The sequence below is a fragment of the Rhamphochromis sp. 'chilingali' genome (genome assembly GCF_963969265.1).
Source record: "Rhamphochromis sp. 'chilingali' genome assembly, chromosome: 8".
In the NCBI taxonomy this organism is placed as follows: domain Eukaryota; kingdom Metazoa; phylum Chordata; class Actinopteri; order Cichliformes; family Cichlidae; genus Rhamphochromis; species Rhamphochromis sp. 'chilingali'.
In genome coordinates this window covers 18,688,541-18,705,586 of record NC_137935.1, presented here as the reverse complement: position 1 = coordinate 18,705,586, position 17,046 = coordinate 18,688,541, and the positions used below count along the sequence as shown (strand labels likewise).

Below are 17,046 nucleotides of genomic sequence, written 5' to 3'. Positions count from 1 at the left end.
TCTAAATTAGGATGCGGTCCTAGCTAGTGAAAAGCCAATTAGACAAGATTAGGTTTTATACTATATATCAAAAGCATGTTTTCACAATACCTTTTCCATTTGGGTCCTCCATGGTCCCTGCCAGTGGTATTGTTTTCCCAGAAACAAGGTCAATCTGAAATCCCAGGATCGGTACACTAAGGCCAGATCCTAAAGGATCAGGATACTCCACCCCTAGCAAAGCCGGTACACATATATCTGAACCTGGCAGAGGCATCTCTCCTGGTATGAACAAAACAGAAGCGTGTTATAGAAGAAGAAACAAATGCAATCATTCAAGTTCTGTCAACTAACATATTTCTATCAAGGCTTTTTAACCAGTGTTAAAAAGAATGAATTTTTACATTCATTACACATAAATGCAGACAAAACCTTTTTTAAATGAAACATGATCATGATTTCTCGAAACATCTTACAAAACATGTTAAACATCATGAGAAGTGAACCTAATCACCTTAATGATTATCAAGGAAAAAAGGTCAAACACTGCAGTTGTGGCAACTACAATGGGAAAGTCAAAGTAACTCACTGAAGATCTACAAAAAAACTGTAGATTTATATAAGTTTATATATAAATCTACAGTTTATATCTACAGCAGCTGTAGATTCCAAGACTTCAACAACTGTAGACACAAACAATTGTACATAAGAGGAAATAAAACAGCTCCACCCAGAGGAAATTGGTTTGTTCAGGAACCACAAAAGCTCAACCAAACTCAGCCATGAACTGGAAACTTCTGGGACACCAGCATAACTGTTTCCAGTCAGTCACAGTGGTGGTAGCATCATGCTGTGGGGTTGTTTTGCTGCCAGTGGTACTGGTACATTGCGCAAAGTGGATGAAATATTGAAGGATGGTTACTTCAAATTCTTTAACTTCACCTTAAATCAACAGCTAGGTGGTTGAAACACGAGGGAATATGTATATATTTGAGCCTGAATACATTTTTGACAATGTGTGGATGTCAAAGGCCAATTCTTGGTTTTTAAAGTTATTAAAAATGTATGCAGTATAATAGTTCCACTGTGGAAAAGGAAAAATTGAAAAAAATAATTAAAAATGCCTAAGTACCATGTTATTCGAAAGTTTATATAAACTTCTGACCACAACTATTTATCGATATTGAAATCCATGCCATAAAGTTCCCAGTGCACAGTTTCTGTGCTGATGTTAATGTCAGAGAAGGTTTGGCGCTGTGCAGTTATTGAGCGAGCAGTAAGTAGCTCACCACTTAAAGACCTCGTTCTGTAAGTTGACATGGTCTGACTCTTCATGACTGTGTTGTTGTGGTTGTGGTACACTAATGCCACTTACAGTTTGTCATGTCTAGGGGGGAAGAAATGTCTTGTTGCAACCCGTTAATGTAAACTACTCAAATTCAGTGAACTCTTTATAAAATCCCATTCTTTTATTAGCATTTTTGTAGGTGCTTCATTTTATGGAGCTGTGAGTGTGGGACTGAAAAACATCTGAATTCAAAGATTAACATGTAAACGTCAAAACTCTATGCAAAGCCTTTCTGGGATTTCTTAATACGTGTAGTTTCCTATTGTGCAGGAAACTGTTTAACTCCCTCACAAAGGCTGCCTTTTGGTTTTTGGCCTAACGCTCTCTCTGGTTACCAATCAGCTATTTCTAATTACTTTGTACTACTGGAGAAACACGTTTCCATGCCTGCAGGAGACTGCAATGCAAACTATGTAAATCAAAACTGGATTATTTCTGGCTCTTGTGCATACTGAATTATAAATATGCTTTATCTGCAGCCAAGGTAATATGTTTCTTTTACATAACCAATAGCAACAAACGGTCAAGCATACTTCTCGGCGCAGCAGCCAAATTTAGCTTAGAGGTTTAACATTACTTAGGTTAACTAGAGGTTTGCCTGTCTGCTGTAAAAAGTTAAATGTCTCTTAATTTCCAGTTAAAAAAAAAACAAACAGACACTGGCCATTAAACTAACAGTCACTTTCATTTCTCAAATTGTGAAAAATCTGTTATGTTTGATTCTAACCGTTCTCTAATAATCATCACATGAACGATATCACCAAAACACTTTTTCATAAGTTTTTTTAGGTCAAGGTTTTTTAATTCAGGTTGCTTTCGGTGTCGGAAAAAGGTCATATGAAAAAAGTGAGGCATGAGTCATTCTCCTTGGGCTAATGACTCATTTCCAAAAGCCATATTACGCTTCAAATTTTATGGGTCATTAACGTTGTTCCACTAACGAGGAGCCAATAACTGAAAAATGTACTCAGTCCTTAGCAAATGATTTGTGTTTTATTTATATATATATATATATATATATATATATATATATATATATATATATATATATATATATATATATATATATATATATATATATATATATGTGTGTGTGTGTGCGTGCGTGCGTGTGTGTGTGTGTGTGTGTGTGTGTGTGTGTGTGTGTGTGTGTGCAATATCTGCTTTGTTTTATTTATCTATTTATTTATTTGTGTGTTTGTTTTTTTGAGACAGGCTCCTTGTGATATATAAAGGTCGTGTAAAAAAAAAAAAACAACTTTAACTTAGTAAGTGTCATTGTCCTGGAGCTCTTCTTCACTTCCAAAGCCTAATTTAAACTTTGAAAACAGACATGGACAGACAAATTACCCATGAAATGTTTCTCCTTTGTTTTCAGCAGCAGTAGATATTTACTCACTTTTTATAGAAACACCCAAAAAGCAAATCAAATGGTGTGCATATTCCCATGTGCAATACGATAAATAAAATGGCTACATCTTCCTGTTTTCGAAAGCATGGACTTTGAGGGGTGTGTATCACAATGGGCTGTGCAAAAATAAACGTGGGTTGAACAAGATTCATTTTATGCATCTATAATTTGGAATTGAGTGTGACTCAGGCACCCCACACCTTGCAAACCTATGATTCACACCACCACCATTAGTTCATATTTGTGACATGATGGTAGGGATGATTCACACCACTAACAACAGTTCACAGTTATATGAAGTAATTTGTCACAGAAGAAAAAGTGTGACCATGTGAATTGTATTGCCTGTGTGACATTAACCCCTGGTGGGACAAAGGGTTATCAGAATTCAAGTTTTTCCTAATTAATAAATCAAAGAAACCTTCTTTCTTACTGTTGTTTTGTCAAGATTCAATTCTACTCCATTACAAATTACTGGTAACAAATTGAAAAAAAAAAACTACTATGTTATTTTTTGTATTATTTTTTTGGACACTTTTACTTCTATGATTATCAAAGTTCCGAACTATACTCTCATGCATTTTAAGTATGAATACACTATTATGATGATACCTTTAAAATCAACAGTTCCCTGTTAATGGTGCCAATTAATATCCACACCATTGATTTTTGCAGTAAATACATTAGGCTTTGCATGTCTCTGTGTTCTACTTCTACTAATGTGCAACACTTTTCTGCTTTGGTGATTTTGACCTCAGTCTTAAAAGTAGGTTAGCTCATGAGTTTCATTTTGCACACTTGGGGAAATCCAAGCTGTGGAGCCTAAATATACTTTGACTTGTTTTCACATTTACAGTTTATGTAAATCTTCTTTGTATTTGCTCCCACTTTATCTCTCAGTTTCATTTTCCCCTGACATGCAATTATGAGGTATTTCTCTGCACTGCTACGCTAACGATACTCTGGTGCAGCTGGGTGTTAAAGCCTGTGACCTTAGCATGCTGAGATCACTAAATGACTCACAAGATTATATCAAAAACAGAATGTCTCAGAAATTTTCTGCAGCTTAATTATATCAGGAAATAAATCCTGTGTTTTGCTGACTCCCTGATGGATCACATTAAGCCCCCTACAAACAAACATAGGTATTGCTTTGATTGTAACTTAAGTTATTTACTAGGGGTGCAACGATATTCGTATCGATATTGAACCATTCGATACAGTGCTTTCGGTTCGGTACGCATATGTATCGAACAATACAAAATTTGTAATTTATTTTATCAACTTTCCTTCTGACAATGCTGTCTGTGTTGAGCGCTCAGTGAATCTGCGTTCGACTACTCCGCCTAGGCTGCACTGTCGAGCGCAGATCCACTGAGTGCTCAACACAGACAGCATCGTCAGAAGGAAGAGCGCAGGGCAAGCTAGCGAGACAGAAGTTAAGCTCTCCTTGCAACATGGCAAATTGAACCTCCCCCACCCTCATTCAGATCTGGCGTTTGGAATTATTTTGGTTTTCATGTGACGTATGACCCTGAAGGTAAGCGCGTCATGGACTAAAGTAAAACAGTATGTTGGATGTGCCACGCAATGCTCAATTACATGGGTGGGAACTGGTGTGTTAGCGCAGTTAGCTCGTTAACGTGTTGGCCGTCCAGCCCCATGCACGGGGCGATCCGCGGTAGCTCGTTAACGGAGATTTGCCGTGTTGTGGCGTTAAGGTCATTTCAACGAGATTTACGCTGACAGCACTAGTGGGAACAAAATGAATATGACTGCACATTTACGCCGACATCATCCTAGTGCAAAGACAAGTGGAAGCAGACAAAAACAACAAGCATGCATGCTACAAACTTTACCCGAGTCATTTAGACAGCCGTTAGCACATGATTCTCCTTATGGGGACCTGATATGTTTAATATGCTGCTGAGAATATACCCCAGAAGAAGCGTATAGTATAGCTTTTATTTTGGAAAGAGCCATTTCTCTGTAATAAACTCTCTTTTCCAAAGATGAGTGATTCCTCAATCAGATACAGGGCTCGCAATATCGCTAGCCCGACGTCCTGGGGCTAGCGATTTTTCCAGTCGGGCTACCAAAATCTATCTCTGCCCTGCCCGTCGGGCTATCGTAGGAAGGAAAAATATATGTCAATGCTTTTGCATTCTTTCAGAAATGTAGCTGGGTAATTATGTCATTGGCATCGGTGAGCCACTGTCAATATGTGACATATTGAAATCGCGTTTGAATTGGCGCTTGTTTTTTGCTTTCACTTTGCAATCGCGCAAACTGTGTATAGAGAGCGACATTACTGATTGGTGAGTGACAATAATTTGTGCACCAATTCCTCTGACATCGTCTTATTAATCGTTAGCTTACTATGCAAACATGACAAGTGAAATCTCCCGCAGCAAGCTTAAACATATGAGAGGTTGATCGCGCAGAGAATCGCTGAGCTTATGTGAGTGCGTGTGTAAAAGCAGCAGGATATATATTAGTTCTGCTGAGCCAAATAAGACAGGTCAGGGTGAAGAAGTGACAGCCAAAGAAAAGCTTACCACAAAACGGAAAAGTTATGACAAATCAGACTATAAGGCAAAAAGAAAGTGCAGCTTTATGGTTTCATGGACAAAAGAATTTCTGTGGCTGCGATATGATGAGCTATATAACCGGGGCTGCACATAAGTGGTCCGCAGGTGCGCATTCGCTGTCAAAATAAAAAACACGCACAAGGGTTAGGGTTAAATTTAAAAACTGTACTTTTGAGTTAAAATATATATTTATAATTTTAATAAATGACAAATTAAAAAGGCATGAACATTTTTTTTGTATCGAAAAAATATCGAACCGTGACACCAAAGTATCGAACCGAACCCAACCGTGAATTTTGTGTATCGTTCACCCCTACTATTTACATCAACTTTCAAAAGTAAATACAAAATAGAAATAAATCTATATTTAAAAGATATAGGCCTTTTCACATGTCTTTGTCTCCTCATCCCTACAAATATTTCAACAGCCTCTTCCCCTGCCTCAATTAAAAACTCATTAATTGCCTCCTGAATGTACAGAACTTGGTTGCCATGACTACTAAACAAAAACCAAAAGTAATGACAACATTTTATCAGTACTTACACTTTGGGTGATTTTTTTTAACCATGTTCATCAATTATAAGCATTTTGATTGTTTTATGTTTTCAGTATCTTGTGATCATTAATGGACAATAACGTGTTTCTGTAATCCGATTACTTTTTCAAGTAACGAGTAATTAGATTACTGTTACTTTCTCATAAACAGGCTGCGTAACTGCGTTACTAAACCATGATTGTTTGTGAGAGTGTCTCATGACAATGACGTACAAGCGTGCAACGTCCATGGCAACAACAAACGTGTGTAGATCACCAATGGATAATATGGAGCACGGTAGAGAGTACGACCGTGCAGCGCTTAAAGCTTGGAAGTACTGACATTACTTTGAGTTTGACTCCGTAAAAAGTGACACAAACATTAGTGTCTGATGTACACTCTGTGTGGGAATAAAACTTTTTTCTACAGAAAAAAATGGAAACTTCAAATCTGAGCAAGCACCGAGCACGCTGTAACAGGAATGTGAAATTCACAGAGAAACCCCCAGATCCCCCCACTGACATGACCGCTGCAGCACCACACCACACTCCTGCTAAACAGGTGAAACTAGATGTAAGAGTGACAGGATTTTGTGCTGTGGAATCTTTGGTTTTATTTATTTTTTGCTGTCTTTTACTTGCATCTATTTGAAAGAGTGAGTATAAACACAAAACATTATTTATATGCTCGAATATGCAGAAAATAGGTTTAAATGTTAAACAAATTTCTTCAGGTGAAAAACTGTTGCGTATAATTTAATTTTTGCTTGATGCATTGTGCATAAAGTTAAAAATTAAAACTAAGTAATCTAAGTAACTAAGTAATAAGTAATTAATTACTTTTGGAAATAAGTAATCAGTAAAGTAACAGGATTACTTTCTTGGAGAAGTAATCAGTAATTAGTAACTATTAGTTCTTGCATTCTTGTGTAGGTTGTAGAAATAAAAGTAAAACTGTATGCTTATGCAACCTTCGGTTGTTCTTGGCCTCTGCACAGAACTGTGTATTTCAGCGTTCTTACCATTTATATTTGCTCCAATATCAAGTCTGAATCTCTCTTCTCTGAGAAATGACTTCATTAAATTTTCTGAAGTTAGTAATAAGTGCATTTCAATATGCTGAGTAAGAGACCAACACCTCGTAATTTTTCCTTTCAGCAACCAGACTGTTTGTGGAAGATGGTGAGCAAAGATTAAGATGAAAAGCTAAAAGGAGATTGAAATGCTAACTTTTTTTTCCATGTGGAGAAATGTATTTTTAGTAAACTTAGAGAAGCTAAAAGTTTAGAGAGCACCTAAAGGTGAAAGATAAGAGCTTCTCAAGAGAGAAAGAAGCAACAACAAAAAAAAGGAGAGAAGAAAAAATGTTTTTTTTTTAAAACTGTTTTGTACTGCCCAAAACAAACTATTCAAGTATTTCCTCACCCAGAGTCCCTCCATCCTGCTGCAGACCCATGGACCACTCCTGCAGGATCTCCAACCTGGTCTGCAGCTGTAGTTGACAGTGCAAACTCCTCCCCCAGGCCTGCTGGAGCTCTTTGGCTGCAGTGAGAAGATGATCTTGTTGACTACTCCCTCTGTCACTGCCAGGTTGGGACTGCACATGTTGCAAACTTTGATCTGAACCCCACTCTTCAGTTAGTGGCTTCAGCACATTCAGTACTTTGAACAATGCTGCCAGAACCTGTGAGACACAAATCTTACTCTGACTCCAAAAATGTTTTTATTTTTGAATCAAACATCTGCTATTATCTGTTTCATTTGTTTTGTTACATAGAAACAGTTACTTTTTATCATATCGATACTTATTATGTGAATGCAACCAAAAGCAATCAGTCTAATTAAGCACCTTGCTTTCTAATAAAGTTTGATATCCTCCTGAATGGGGCACTAGTTGTCCAGCCCGTATGGTTGCCCCTCCAACTCTCACCATCTGCCCACTCAGTGGTTCAACAAAGGGCTCACCCAGCAGGACTCCACCTACTGGCAGCACATCTCCTACAGAGGCACACAGAACAAGTTTGTCTGACTGAAGTTATGTACTCTAGAGTGTAACGGGAACTCCAGCAGCTCTAACCTGTGATTGGATCCAAGTTCACCCCGACGGTGAGCACAATGTTCCCTGTCCTGGAGTCCAGCATAGGATAACCAATCTGTATAGGCTGTGGTAAGCGGGTGAGAGGGCAGACATGGATTCTTCCCAGAGTGTAGACTAACCCAGTTTGGGGGTGAATGGTTACTGCCAGAATAGGTACTGGGACCCCTTTGTCAGGGTCTGCCATGGGAATCCCCAGCTGCAGTCTCTGGCCTGGTCGGAGGCCTCTGAGGTGAGTGCTGGGGAGAGGCTGGTCTGAGTGGCAGGAGGTCGGGTAAGGAATGAAAGGAAGGAGAGGACTATCCCACTTCCTGTTATCATCTGGAATCATTTAAAAACAGCACATAATTGCTTTTTAATGCAGAGGTCTCAGACATGTTTCATGAACCATATGAGCCCTTCTTCAGAAATCTTTAATGCGTGTCATAAGTTATTTTCCATGAGCTATTTTAGCATAAAATGGTTATATTCATTTTGATTCAGTTCATTGCTGCTTGAAATGACCAGGATCCCAGTGTATTAGGCTTTCTATTTGTAGAAACAGCATGTTTTGGTCAGGTTGTAACATGTTTAACACAAATGATCTGTTCTTCTTTAGTAATTGTATTCTAATAGCATGGTTTTAAAAATGACTCTTGGTGAGTTTAGATTTATTCATCTCTAAAATACAAAAGATTGCCATTGGTGTTTTGTGTTTTCTGAGCATAAACACAAGATTGATTGATTGGGCTCTTTATTTTTTTTAAAAAAAAGTCTGAACTAAGTTCACATGAAATCTTTTTTCTTTGACTGTTTTATTTAGCATTGCCCTCCTCAGTAACCCACAGCCAATTCATACCTGTACAATGGTCAGCTGTGCAAACTAATGTAGAGCTGGCAGGATCATAGGCCACGTTTCCAGCAATGGGCAGAACTCTACCGGTGTGTGGATGAACAAAGAAATTAGGCGGCACTGCCATCGTGTGGCCGCTGCTCAGCAGCACATGGCTGTGAGCATTTGGCCTTATGAGGCCTGTGACTGAATCACAATAAACAGCCCCAGAGACACGGACGGACCCATCAGGATCTGGAGTTAAGCAGAAGAGGAGATTATTGTGATCAATCATCTAAATAAAATTTTCATTTAAACCCATTCACACTGTTTGTAAATTTAAATCCACAGCCTTATGTGGCTACACAGTTATGTTTGATTTACAACAAAAACATACAGTGTATTTATTGGATACATCATCTAACATTTAGCAAATTAATAATGGCCTGTATTTGTATAGCGCGTTACTTAATCCCTAAGGACCCCAAAGCACTTTACACTACATTCAGTCATCCACCCATTCACACACACATTCACACAATAATGTATTCTAACCCAGCTTTTCTCAGCCATAGTCTGTCTGCATGTTGCAGTTCACCTAATAAGCAGCAGATGGTGTAGTTTCTTTAAGAAACATAGGCGCAGATAAACAAATGAAAGAGTTTTGACTCACCAAAGATGTCATCTTTGGTAAGGACAGTTCCAGTATCAGGGCACAACAGTTTGGCTCCTATACCTTCGCCCAACAAGCCCCAAGACCCCTGACGGTGGCACTCTGCCGACAGTAGATCTCCCATCTCATCGACCAGTGATGTTAACCTCTGGATCAAACTGAAGATGGGAGACAGCAAAATGAATATTCAAGGGAATTTAAACCCTTAAACTCTAAGGTTCCCCATTACTACAGTCATGTGGAAAAAGAACGTTTTCACAGGACTCTATGCATGTGGAAAACGACATACATCCCACAATTCAAAAGTTTGTAGAATCACTTTTTAACCTGAATAAATTGATTATTAATAATTGAGTATTCATTTATGGACAGCTCTTTTAAGGTCCCACCCTTGTATTTCACTAACGACTTTGATTTGCTAACTGCACCGCCTTCTTTTCTTTTTCATCCAATTTCTTGTACCTTTTCTGCTGCACTGAAAATCATTGTCCTGTTATGTTACCCAATTTCAGCCATCTATGTTACCATCTAGAGTCTACTCAAAGACTGCAAGTTGCCTAGATCCTGTTGGTGCAAAACAAGCCCAATTATCACCCCTCCACCCATGTCCTTGACAGTTAGTATCAGATGATTGTGCTGATATGCTGTGTTTGGTTTCCACCAAACATGGTGATGAGCATTATGTCCAAACATCACTACTTTGGACTCATCAGTCCAAAGGACAGTCAGTCAGTTCTATAAATTTTAATTGTGCTGTCATAAACTTTGAGGTCTGTAGCGTCTGATATGTGGCTCCTGGGTTTTTTGGTCAGACCCTGGGGTGAATTTGTTGGGACCTCCACTGTTGGGGTACTGAGTAAACACACACCTGGCTCTTTCTTTTTCACATGGCTGTACTTGAATAACTGAACAAATGAAAGCTTTACATTTGTTGGAACAGTTCAGTGGAAGTCTGGTTGTTACTATAAAGCTTAGACAGTAGTCTGGTGCACTCTCTGAGCCGAGATGTGAACACACTGTGGATCCTCCACTGGGCCTGCTGCTCTCGCCTCAGAACCTGAAGAAAACCAGTCATACTTGATCATGTATACCTTGCTAATGCAATAATTTTACATCTGAAAGTATATACTTGTTGAGCGATGCTATCTAAATATACTTTACTCAAACTGATGCTACACTTGCTATTAAAACTTTTGTTAAAAATTTGAATATAATTTGACATGTATATGCAGCTTAATAAAATGTAAACCTTCAGCTGACTGTCAAGTAGTGTCCTCAGCTGTGAGGCCAAAGATTTTCGTCGCACCACCTCTCGTTCAATCTCCCTCCTCAACATCGCATAACCTTCCCCCGGCTTTTCCTCAGCGATCATATGCGGATGGAGTATTTGCAGTTTCCCAAGCACTCCTTGGTATAGCTCTTTTACCTAGATGAACACATATTTTGGAGACAAAAAGAAAACATTAAGTGTTTGTCATAAGCAGATAATCTATTGACAGCCCAAAGCAACAACCACACATTTAAATAGCACTAGTGAGAAATGCAAGCTGCAAGAAGTGCATCAGTGCAAAATGTTCCATCTCCACTTACATCTTTAACACCTGAGCTTTCCTGAGGGCTGTAACCAAAATCTGTTTGCTTTTTTAATAACTTAACTTTTCCAAACATTCCCAAATTGCTCTTTCTCAAATTACACAAAAATAAGATTCTCTCTTCCAAATGTTCACTACAGCAAATATTCTGTTTTGGCAAGAGATGGTTCCCAAAGCGTGCTGGATGTAGAATGGCACATGTATGCTGTGAATTCTCCACAAAATGTCCTGTTCAATGGGGCATTACTGAAAGTTTGTACTCGGGAGCTGTTAGGTTTTCCAATCAGACTGAATCAGACATTTGTATTCTTCCCTGCAAAGAAGCTTCATTTTAAAAAAGAAAAAAAAAAGACACCTGAGGGCTAAATTATTTATTGCCTATTCATAAACCAATAATATAGGCATATTCAATATGCAGCTTTTATTTTAAGAGTGCAAAAGAGAATACTCTTTTGTCTGGTGTGTTTCTTGAGAGAATAAGCATGAGTGTGTGAGTGAGACAAGAGAGTAAGCGTTTATCATTTGACATGCTTTGTGATTGATTGGCATTTAAACTAACAGCAGCAGACCTCAGTGGTGAGCTGTCCCAGTCGTGTAGTGACAGACAGGCTCTGCTTGAGCAGGAGGCTGTAAAAGGTGTTGCTGTTGAATGCCTCCAGATCCACCTGGTGTTCATAATCCCAGAACTCCTCCGAGGCGTCTGTGGAGGCTGTAAAAAAAAACACCGTCACAAAGAAAAGGATTACAACAATATAAAAAACTCATCCAACTTATTTCAAGGTGAACTTTGATAGGTTATAGCATTATATGATCTTTTGAAACACGTAAGCATGTTTTGCAACATCCTCTCTACTGTTCATTTACAGACACACAGAAGCCTTGCTAAACATTTCACATTTTACAAGCATGTAGCAGGTACTTATTTCTCCCTTTTAACAGGTATTTTAATATGAAAATGTAACATTTTGTGGCATAAGAATTCATTTTAAATGAAGTAATAAGGTCTTGAGGGAACTCCATAAGTTCCCTAAAGATCACTGATGTCCATGGACAAGCTGTTCCTGGCAGTTCCTAAAGCTTTTTCAGTTATTGTGGAATGATCTGTCTGCCCATGTTACGTTGCTACCCCTTGATTTGGGGGGTATTTTGGTGCTTTTTAAAGCACTTTGTCAAAACTGTGTTTTTTATAAGGGCTCTATAAATAGATTGGATTGGATGTGGGCTGTTTTGATTTTACTATCAAAGAGAAATCAGGCATGTAAAGAGGGGTTTTTCCAGCAGTGTTTGGTTGGAAATTTCACCTTAGGGTCATTGCCGGTGCTACATGAGATGTTACAAGGGTTCTCAATGTGTCAGTGTGTCGTTTCATGTTCATTCAAGTGCCATATGTGTACACTCTGCAGGTGCATTAGTTGAAGTGGAGAAAACCATGTTATTTATGTAATGTATTGGGCTTTAGGGTTTCGACGAATGAGTAAAGTGTCAAAGTGTTTACGTCTACAATGTTCCACCTGGCTGAATGGAGCCTTGAGTTGTTCTCGATTGTTGGTTTCGATGAGTCTTTCTCTGTGAGATCACCCTTGAACCTTTTGACGAGTAGTCATCCATTTGGTAGGCCAGCTGCAGCGAGCGGTACCGTGCTTTGATTGGCTCCTTCTCTGGCCATCCATATTCACGAAACAGGATCTACATAGTACAGACTCATCAATTAGAGTGATACTTTTATATTTCACATATACTTGTGTATGTAGACTAACCAGCATTGTCACACATAAACAGAGGATGACCACAGCTCCAAACATTATTCCTACGGTCACCAGCCAGTCTGGCCGGAGTAACAGGTTGCGTCTCCTACTGATTCCCAACCTGGTCACGTGACGTGGGATGGTAGGGAAGAAAAAGCCAGGCTCATAGCACTGGCCACCCGCAGGCATCACTCGTACATACTGAATAATGAGAAATAAGTAGTTAGAGTATCGTGGCATAGCAGAAAGAGAGAGAGAACTTACTATTTACTTGTTGCTACATCAAGGAAGTTATCGTGTTTGGCTTCACTGATTGGGATTTGTTTTTAAACTACCTACATTACATTGTATAAGAGAGGTAAAGACGAGAGTGCAAGTAGGGTGGATTTATGACAGAAGGACAGCAGTTTACAAGATAGTAGTGAGAGCTGCTATGATGCACATTTTGGAGACAGCGGCACTGGCAAAGAAGCAGGAGGCCAAGCTGGAGGTGGTGAAGCTGCTCAGATTTTTGTTGGGAGTGACTAGAAGGGACAGGATTGTAAATGAGTACATCACAGAGAAAGCTTAAGTTCAGCATCTTAGAGACAAGATGGAGATGGACATGGGCATGCAGAGGGTTGATGTGACGGAAGAGGATGTAAGGGATAGAGAAAGTGGAGCAGCCAAAAGAAGAAGAAGACTTAAATTTCCTTGTTTGATGGAACAAACGTGGATTACCTAATAGCTATTTACTAACAAGGTGTAGCTGCTTATAACACTAGCTTCATGGGGTATGCTTAAAGAATACAGCTGCGGTCAGAAGCTAACATCCACTCATCATGTGCATAAATGTCGTGGCAATTTGGGCTTTTAATGATTTCTTTGAACTGTTCCTTTCCAGGGTGAAATGACTGTACAGCATACATGTTTAATGACTTTAAAAACAAAGAATCTAGTGCACAAGCTTGAATTTCTTTTGGATTATCTCTAATCCACACAGCGTCAAAAGCAACATAAGACTTCAAATATGTACATATACCCACACTACTATTTGGTTCATTGCACCTGAAGCTTTTGGTAGCCAACAGCAATCATATGGCATTTTTCCCTCTGGATATTTGACCTCTCTTCTTGGCAGAATAGTTAATTTAGACTGGTTGGTTTCCTGTCAGGAACAAGCTTTTAATATATTCTACAAATGTTCAATAGAGTGGAGGTTGGGGCTTTGGGAAGGTCATTGCAGAAGCTTAATGTTAGCTTGCCTTATCCATATCAAACCCAGTTCTGATGTGTGTTTGGGGTCATCAGTGGAGCACTCGACTCTGTCCAAGTTTCAACCATCTAGTTGCTGATCTGAGGTTGAAGACCTTGGAGGTAGTCCCACTCTTCACAATCAGTTCAAAGAAATCATTAAAAATCCCCAAAATAACCATGACTATGATGAGTCCTTAAACATCTGAGCTTAACTGTGTATTTTTGTAAAGTTTGTTACCAAATGTTTGTGCTGATGGCTGCTCGGTGTAAAGACATATACTCCCGGCTGGCTAAAGACCACAGCAAAGCAGCTAGGAGGAGTCCATGACAATGTCAGCTCTTCTTTTAACTGTCTGAATGCGCCCCAGTCAAAGTCAGTGTTTGTGTTGTACAAGTTGTCACTGAAAGACATAAATAAGCGAGTTGGGAGAAAATGTACAAACAGAGAAATGGCAGGAGAAAATGGGCATGAAAACAAGTATCCGGCTTACATGTCATACTGGGGATAGTGACGTGGGCTGACAGTGAAGAGTATTACATCACCCAAATGGAGACATGCTGTCGGGTTCAAAACGCCACTTATGCTTGGCCTTCTTCCTTTTCCATTAATATCAGCCTTATCTCCTCTCTCCATTTCTGTGTCTCCATGACTGATGTTTCTAATACTGACATAATGTTTCCCTGAAAATCCACAATGCAGTGCCCTCATTATTGCAGCAATTACTTGGGTAAAATTGCTCATGCATTCATTTGTGTATTCATGATGTGAAAAGATTGTTTTATTATGGCACACCAGCTGAGCTCTGAGAATCCTGTTGAGCGGTGTCAGGAAACAGTCGCTCAAGTTCCTTTGGGAGGCCGCTGAGGAGGCCAAGGAAGCCTGCATCTGCAATCAGACAGGAAGAAGACAGATAGATAGGGGGAGGGTTCTCAAAAAGAGAGAGAAAGAGAGGGAGAGCTGCAAAGCGATAAAGTGCAGGACATAAAAGGCATTGTGTGCGGCTGCGTCTCCACCTGTTGTTTGAACAATGTAGACAGGACGTGATGACTGGATCTGGCTGCTGCACTGCAGGTTCCCTTGGGAGTCCCACTGTTTAAAAATTGTCTCTAGCACACTGCCAGAGACGCTCGACACCTGAACACACACAATAAGTGTGTTTGCCATTAATAGGTCACTGCAGCACTGTCTGCAGCTTTCTCTTTTGGAGAAATAAAGAGGTTTTCGCATAGATGCGTGCATATTATACCTAAAAACTGTCCATCATATGATAGTTTCAGTGCAAATGTTACATTATATAGTTATCGCACAGTTTTTGTGCTTCAGTGCATGAACCTGCAATTTCCTTTCTTCACCTGATTGTCATAGCTCCACACCAGTCCCATTTCCCCATTGGTCTCGCACTGGAGCTTCAGTTCAGCAGCTGCCCTGCTCCTGCAAAGGCCTCCACATGCAGCTCTTCCAGGAGGCTCTCTACAAATACACAGGCCCAGCTCCCCATCAAAACCCCGGTAGTCCTCTGCAGTATGGCACACCTGCAGGAAAAAGGCAGAGCAAGAATCAGCTCACAGTTTTTAGTGGTCTCCTTTCTAAACAGAAAGAACAGTGAAAGCATTGCTAATGAAGTTAGAGTTTCATGCAGTAGTTAATGGTTAAATGCTAAGTGGACTTAATATGAGTCTGTGCTAGGTAAACTATTGTCAGGTTCATGTAAGAGAGGGCAAAGACATCTGGTTTGTACTCATTAGCCTTGCTTAATATGTTTAGTCAGTGTGTTCTGTAAACAGGCTGCAGTTTAAAACTGAACTTGTGTCACATATCTTGAGCACGAGTTTCCTGTCTAATGTCATTTTGTGGCGGAACCTTTGCCCTACTTTGACTGTATACATCTGATTATGACATGATTGCACAATGCATAACCTGCTGACTACAGTGAAATGACCACTGGTGTCTGTCCCGGCAGTCTCCATACTGTGTGCGAGTTTTTCCGTCTCTGCAGACATCGTACTGTTGTTGTACACATTTGTCTCCATTTCCGGTGGTTTGATAGCCGATGGTGCAGTGGCAACGTCCATCACTGGCCTGTGGAAAACTCAGGGGGATAGCAGTTCATGCTGTGGTCAGTTTGTTACCTAATATTCCAAAGTGCTCATTCATCCATTCCTTCATTCATTGACACACACAGACACACTGCACTTTGAACCTTACAACATATCAGAGTATTATTATTGCTCAGTCTGAACATTGATTTTCCTGTCCTTCCTTTTTTATACAACTGTATACACAAACACCGATATGACAGCGAGACAAATCTCATTTCTGTTAGTCTGAGCTGATGAAAGAATATCTCAACACCTGCGCGCACTGCAGTAGGCTAGGAAATTTGACCCTGAAGTGAGGAAACTTGATCAGAAGCTATTGAGCTTGAAGCTACAGATTGTTCTGTCGAATGCTTCAGAGGGAAAGTGAGGAAGATACTCTGCCGACTATAAAAGTGTTCACACTGGAACACGGCTTTCCTAACACAAAAAAATACAGGCTTGAGAAATTTGAGCTCTTCCTTGGGTTTCATTTATAATGGATGAACTCAAAAGACAATAAAGGAAGTGTGTGACAAGCGCTGTCGAAAGCTGTGATGTGTCAGATGAAGTCAAATGAAAACAATGGGGAGAACACATAGATACACTTAACCCACAATCTACACAAATATCCAGGTGGATCCTTCAATCATGTGAAAAACACTTCAACAAAACAAGCCAGTGAACAACACCTGAAAACTCTGTCCTTCTTCTGGACAGATGCAAGTGTCCTGGCCAGGCACAGGCTGCTGAGCCACTGGACCACAGGAAAGTGGGGAATACAAGCCGGGTCTAGGGCAGTAGTGATGGGCAGGACACTTCAAGCAGCTGTCCATGGACACAGCTCCAGCATGTGGACCATATGTTCCTTTAGGACAGGGGACTGGAGCAGGGCTCCCCAGTGGGCAGTAGAAACCTAATAGAAACAATAACATCGTGTCACACACACACACA

General features: G+C 39.8%; 1 protein-coding gene across 1 annotated transcript in view; it reads right to left on the bottom strand.

Annotated features, from left to right (window-relative positions):
- Positions 1–17,027, bottom strand: part of LOC308401569 (uncharacterized protein) — a gene marked incomplete at its 5' end in the record, with an annotated part of 32,805 nt that extends 15,778 nt beyond the window's left edge. Inside the window, 18 exons of the mRNA XM_080889843.1 lie at positions 91–261; positions 7,290–7,548; positions 7,714–7,862; positions 7,942–8,280; positions 8,798–9,025; positions 9,444–9,601; positions 10,370–10,500; positions 10,693–10,869; positions 11,605–11,744; positions 12,547–12,721; positions 12,793–12,981; positions 14,255–14,417; positions 14,508–14,697; positions 14,810–14,902; positions 15,031–15,151; positions 15,370–15,549; positions 15,935–16,096; positions 16,785–17,027. Coding sequence (XP_080745969.1) covers positions 91–261; positions 7,290–7,548; positions 7,714–7,862; positions 7,942–8,280; positions 8,798–9,025; positions 9,444–9,601; positions 10,370–10,500; positions 10,693–10,869; positions 11,605–11,744; positions 12,547–12,721; positions 12,793–12,981; positions 14,255–14,417; positions 14,508–14,697; positions 14,810–14,902; positions 15,031–15,151; positions 15,370–15,549; positions 15,935–16,096; positions 16,785–17,027 — 3,268 coding nt within the window. The remainder of the gene's footprint in view (positions 1–90; positions 262–7,289; positions 7,549–7,713; positions 7,863–7,941; positions 8,281–8,797; positions 9,026–9,443; positions 9,602–10,369; positions 10,501–10,692; positions 10,870–11,604; positions 11,745–12,546; positions 12,722–12,792; positions 12,982–14,254; positions 14,418–14,507; positions 14,698–14,809; positions 14,903–15,030; positions 15,152–15,369; positions 15,550–15,934; positions 16,097–16,784) is intronic.
- Between the last annotated feature and the right edge of the window lie 19 nt (positions 17,028–17,046).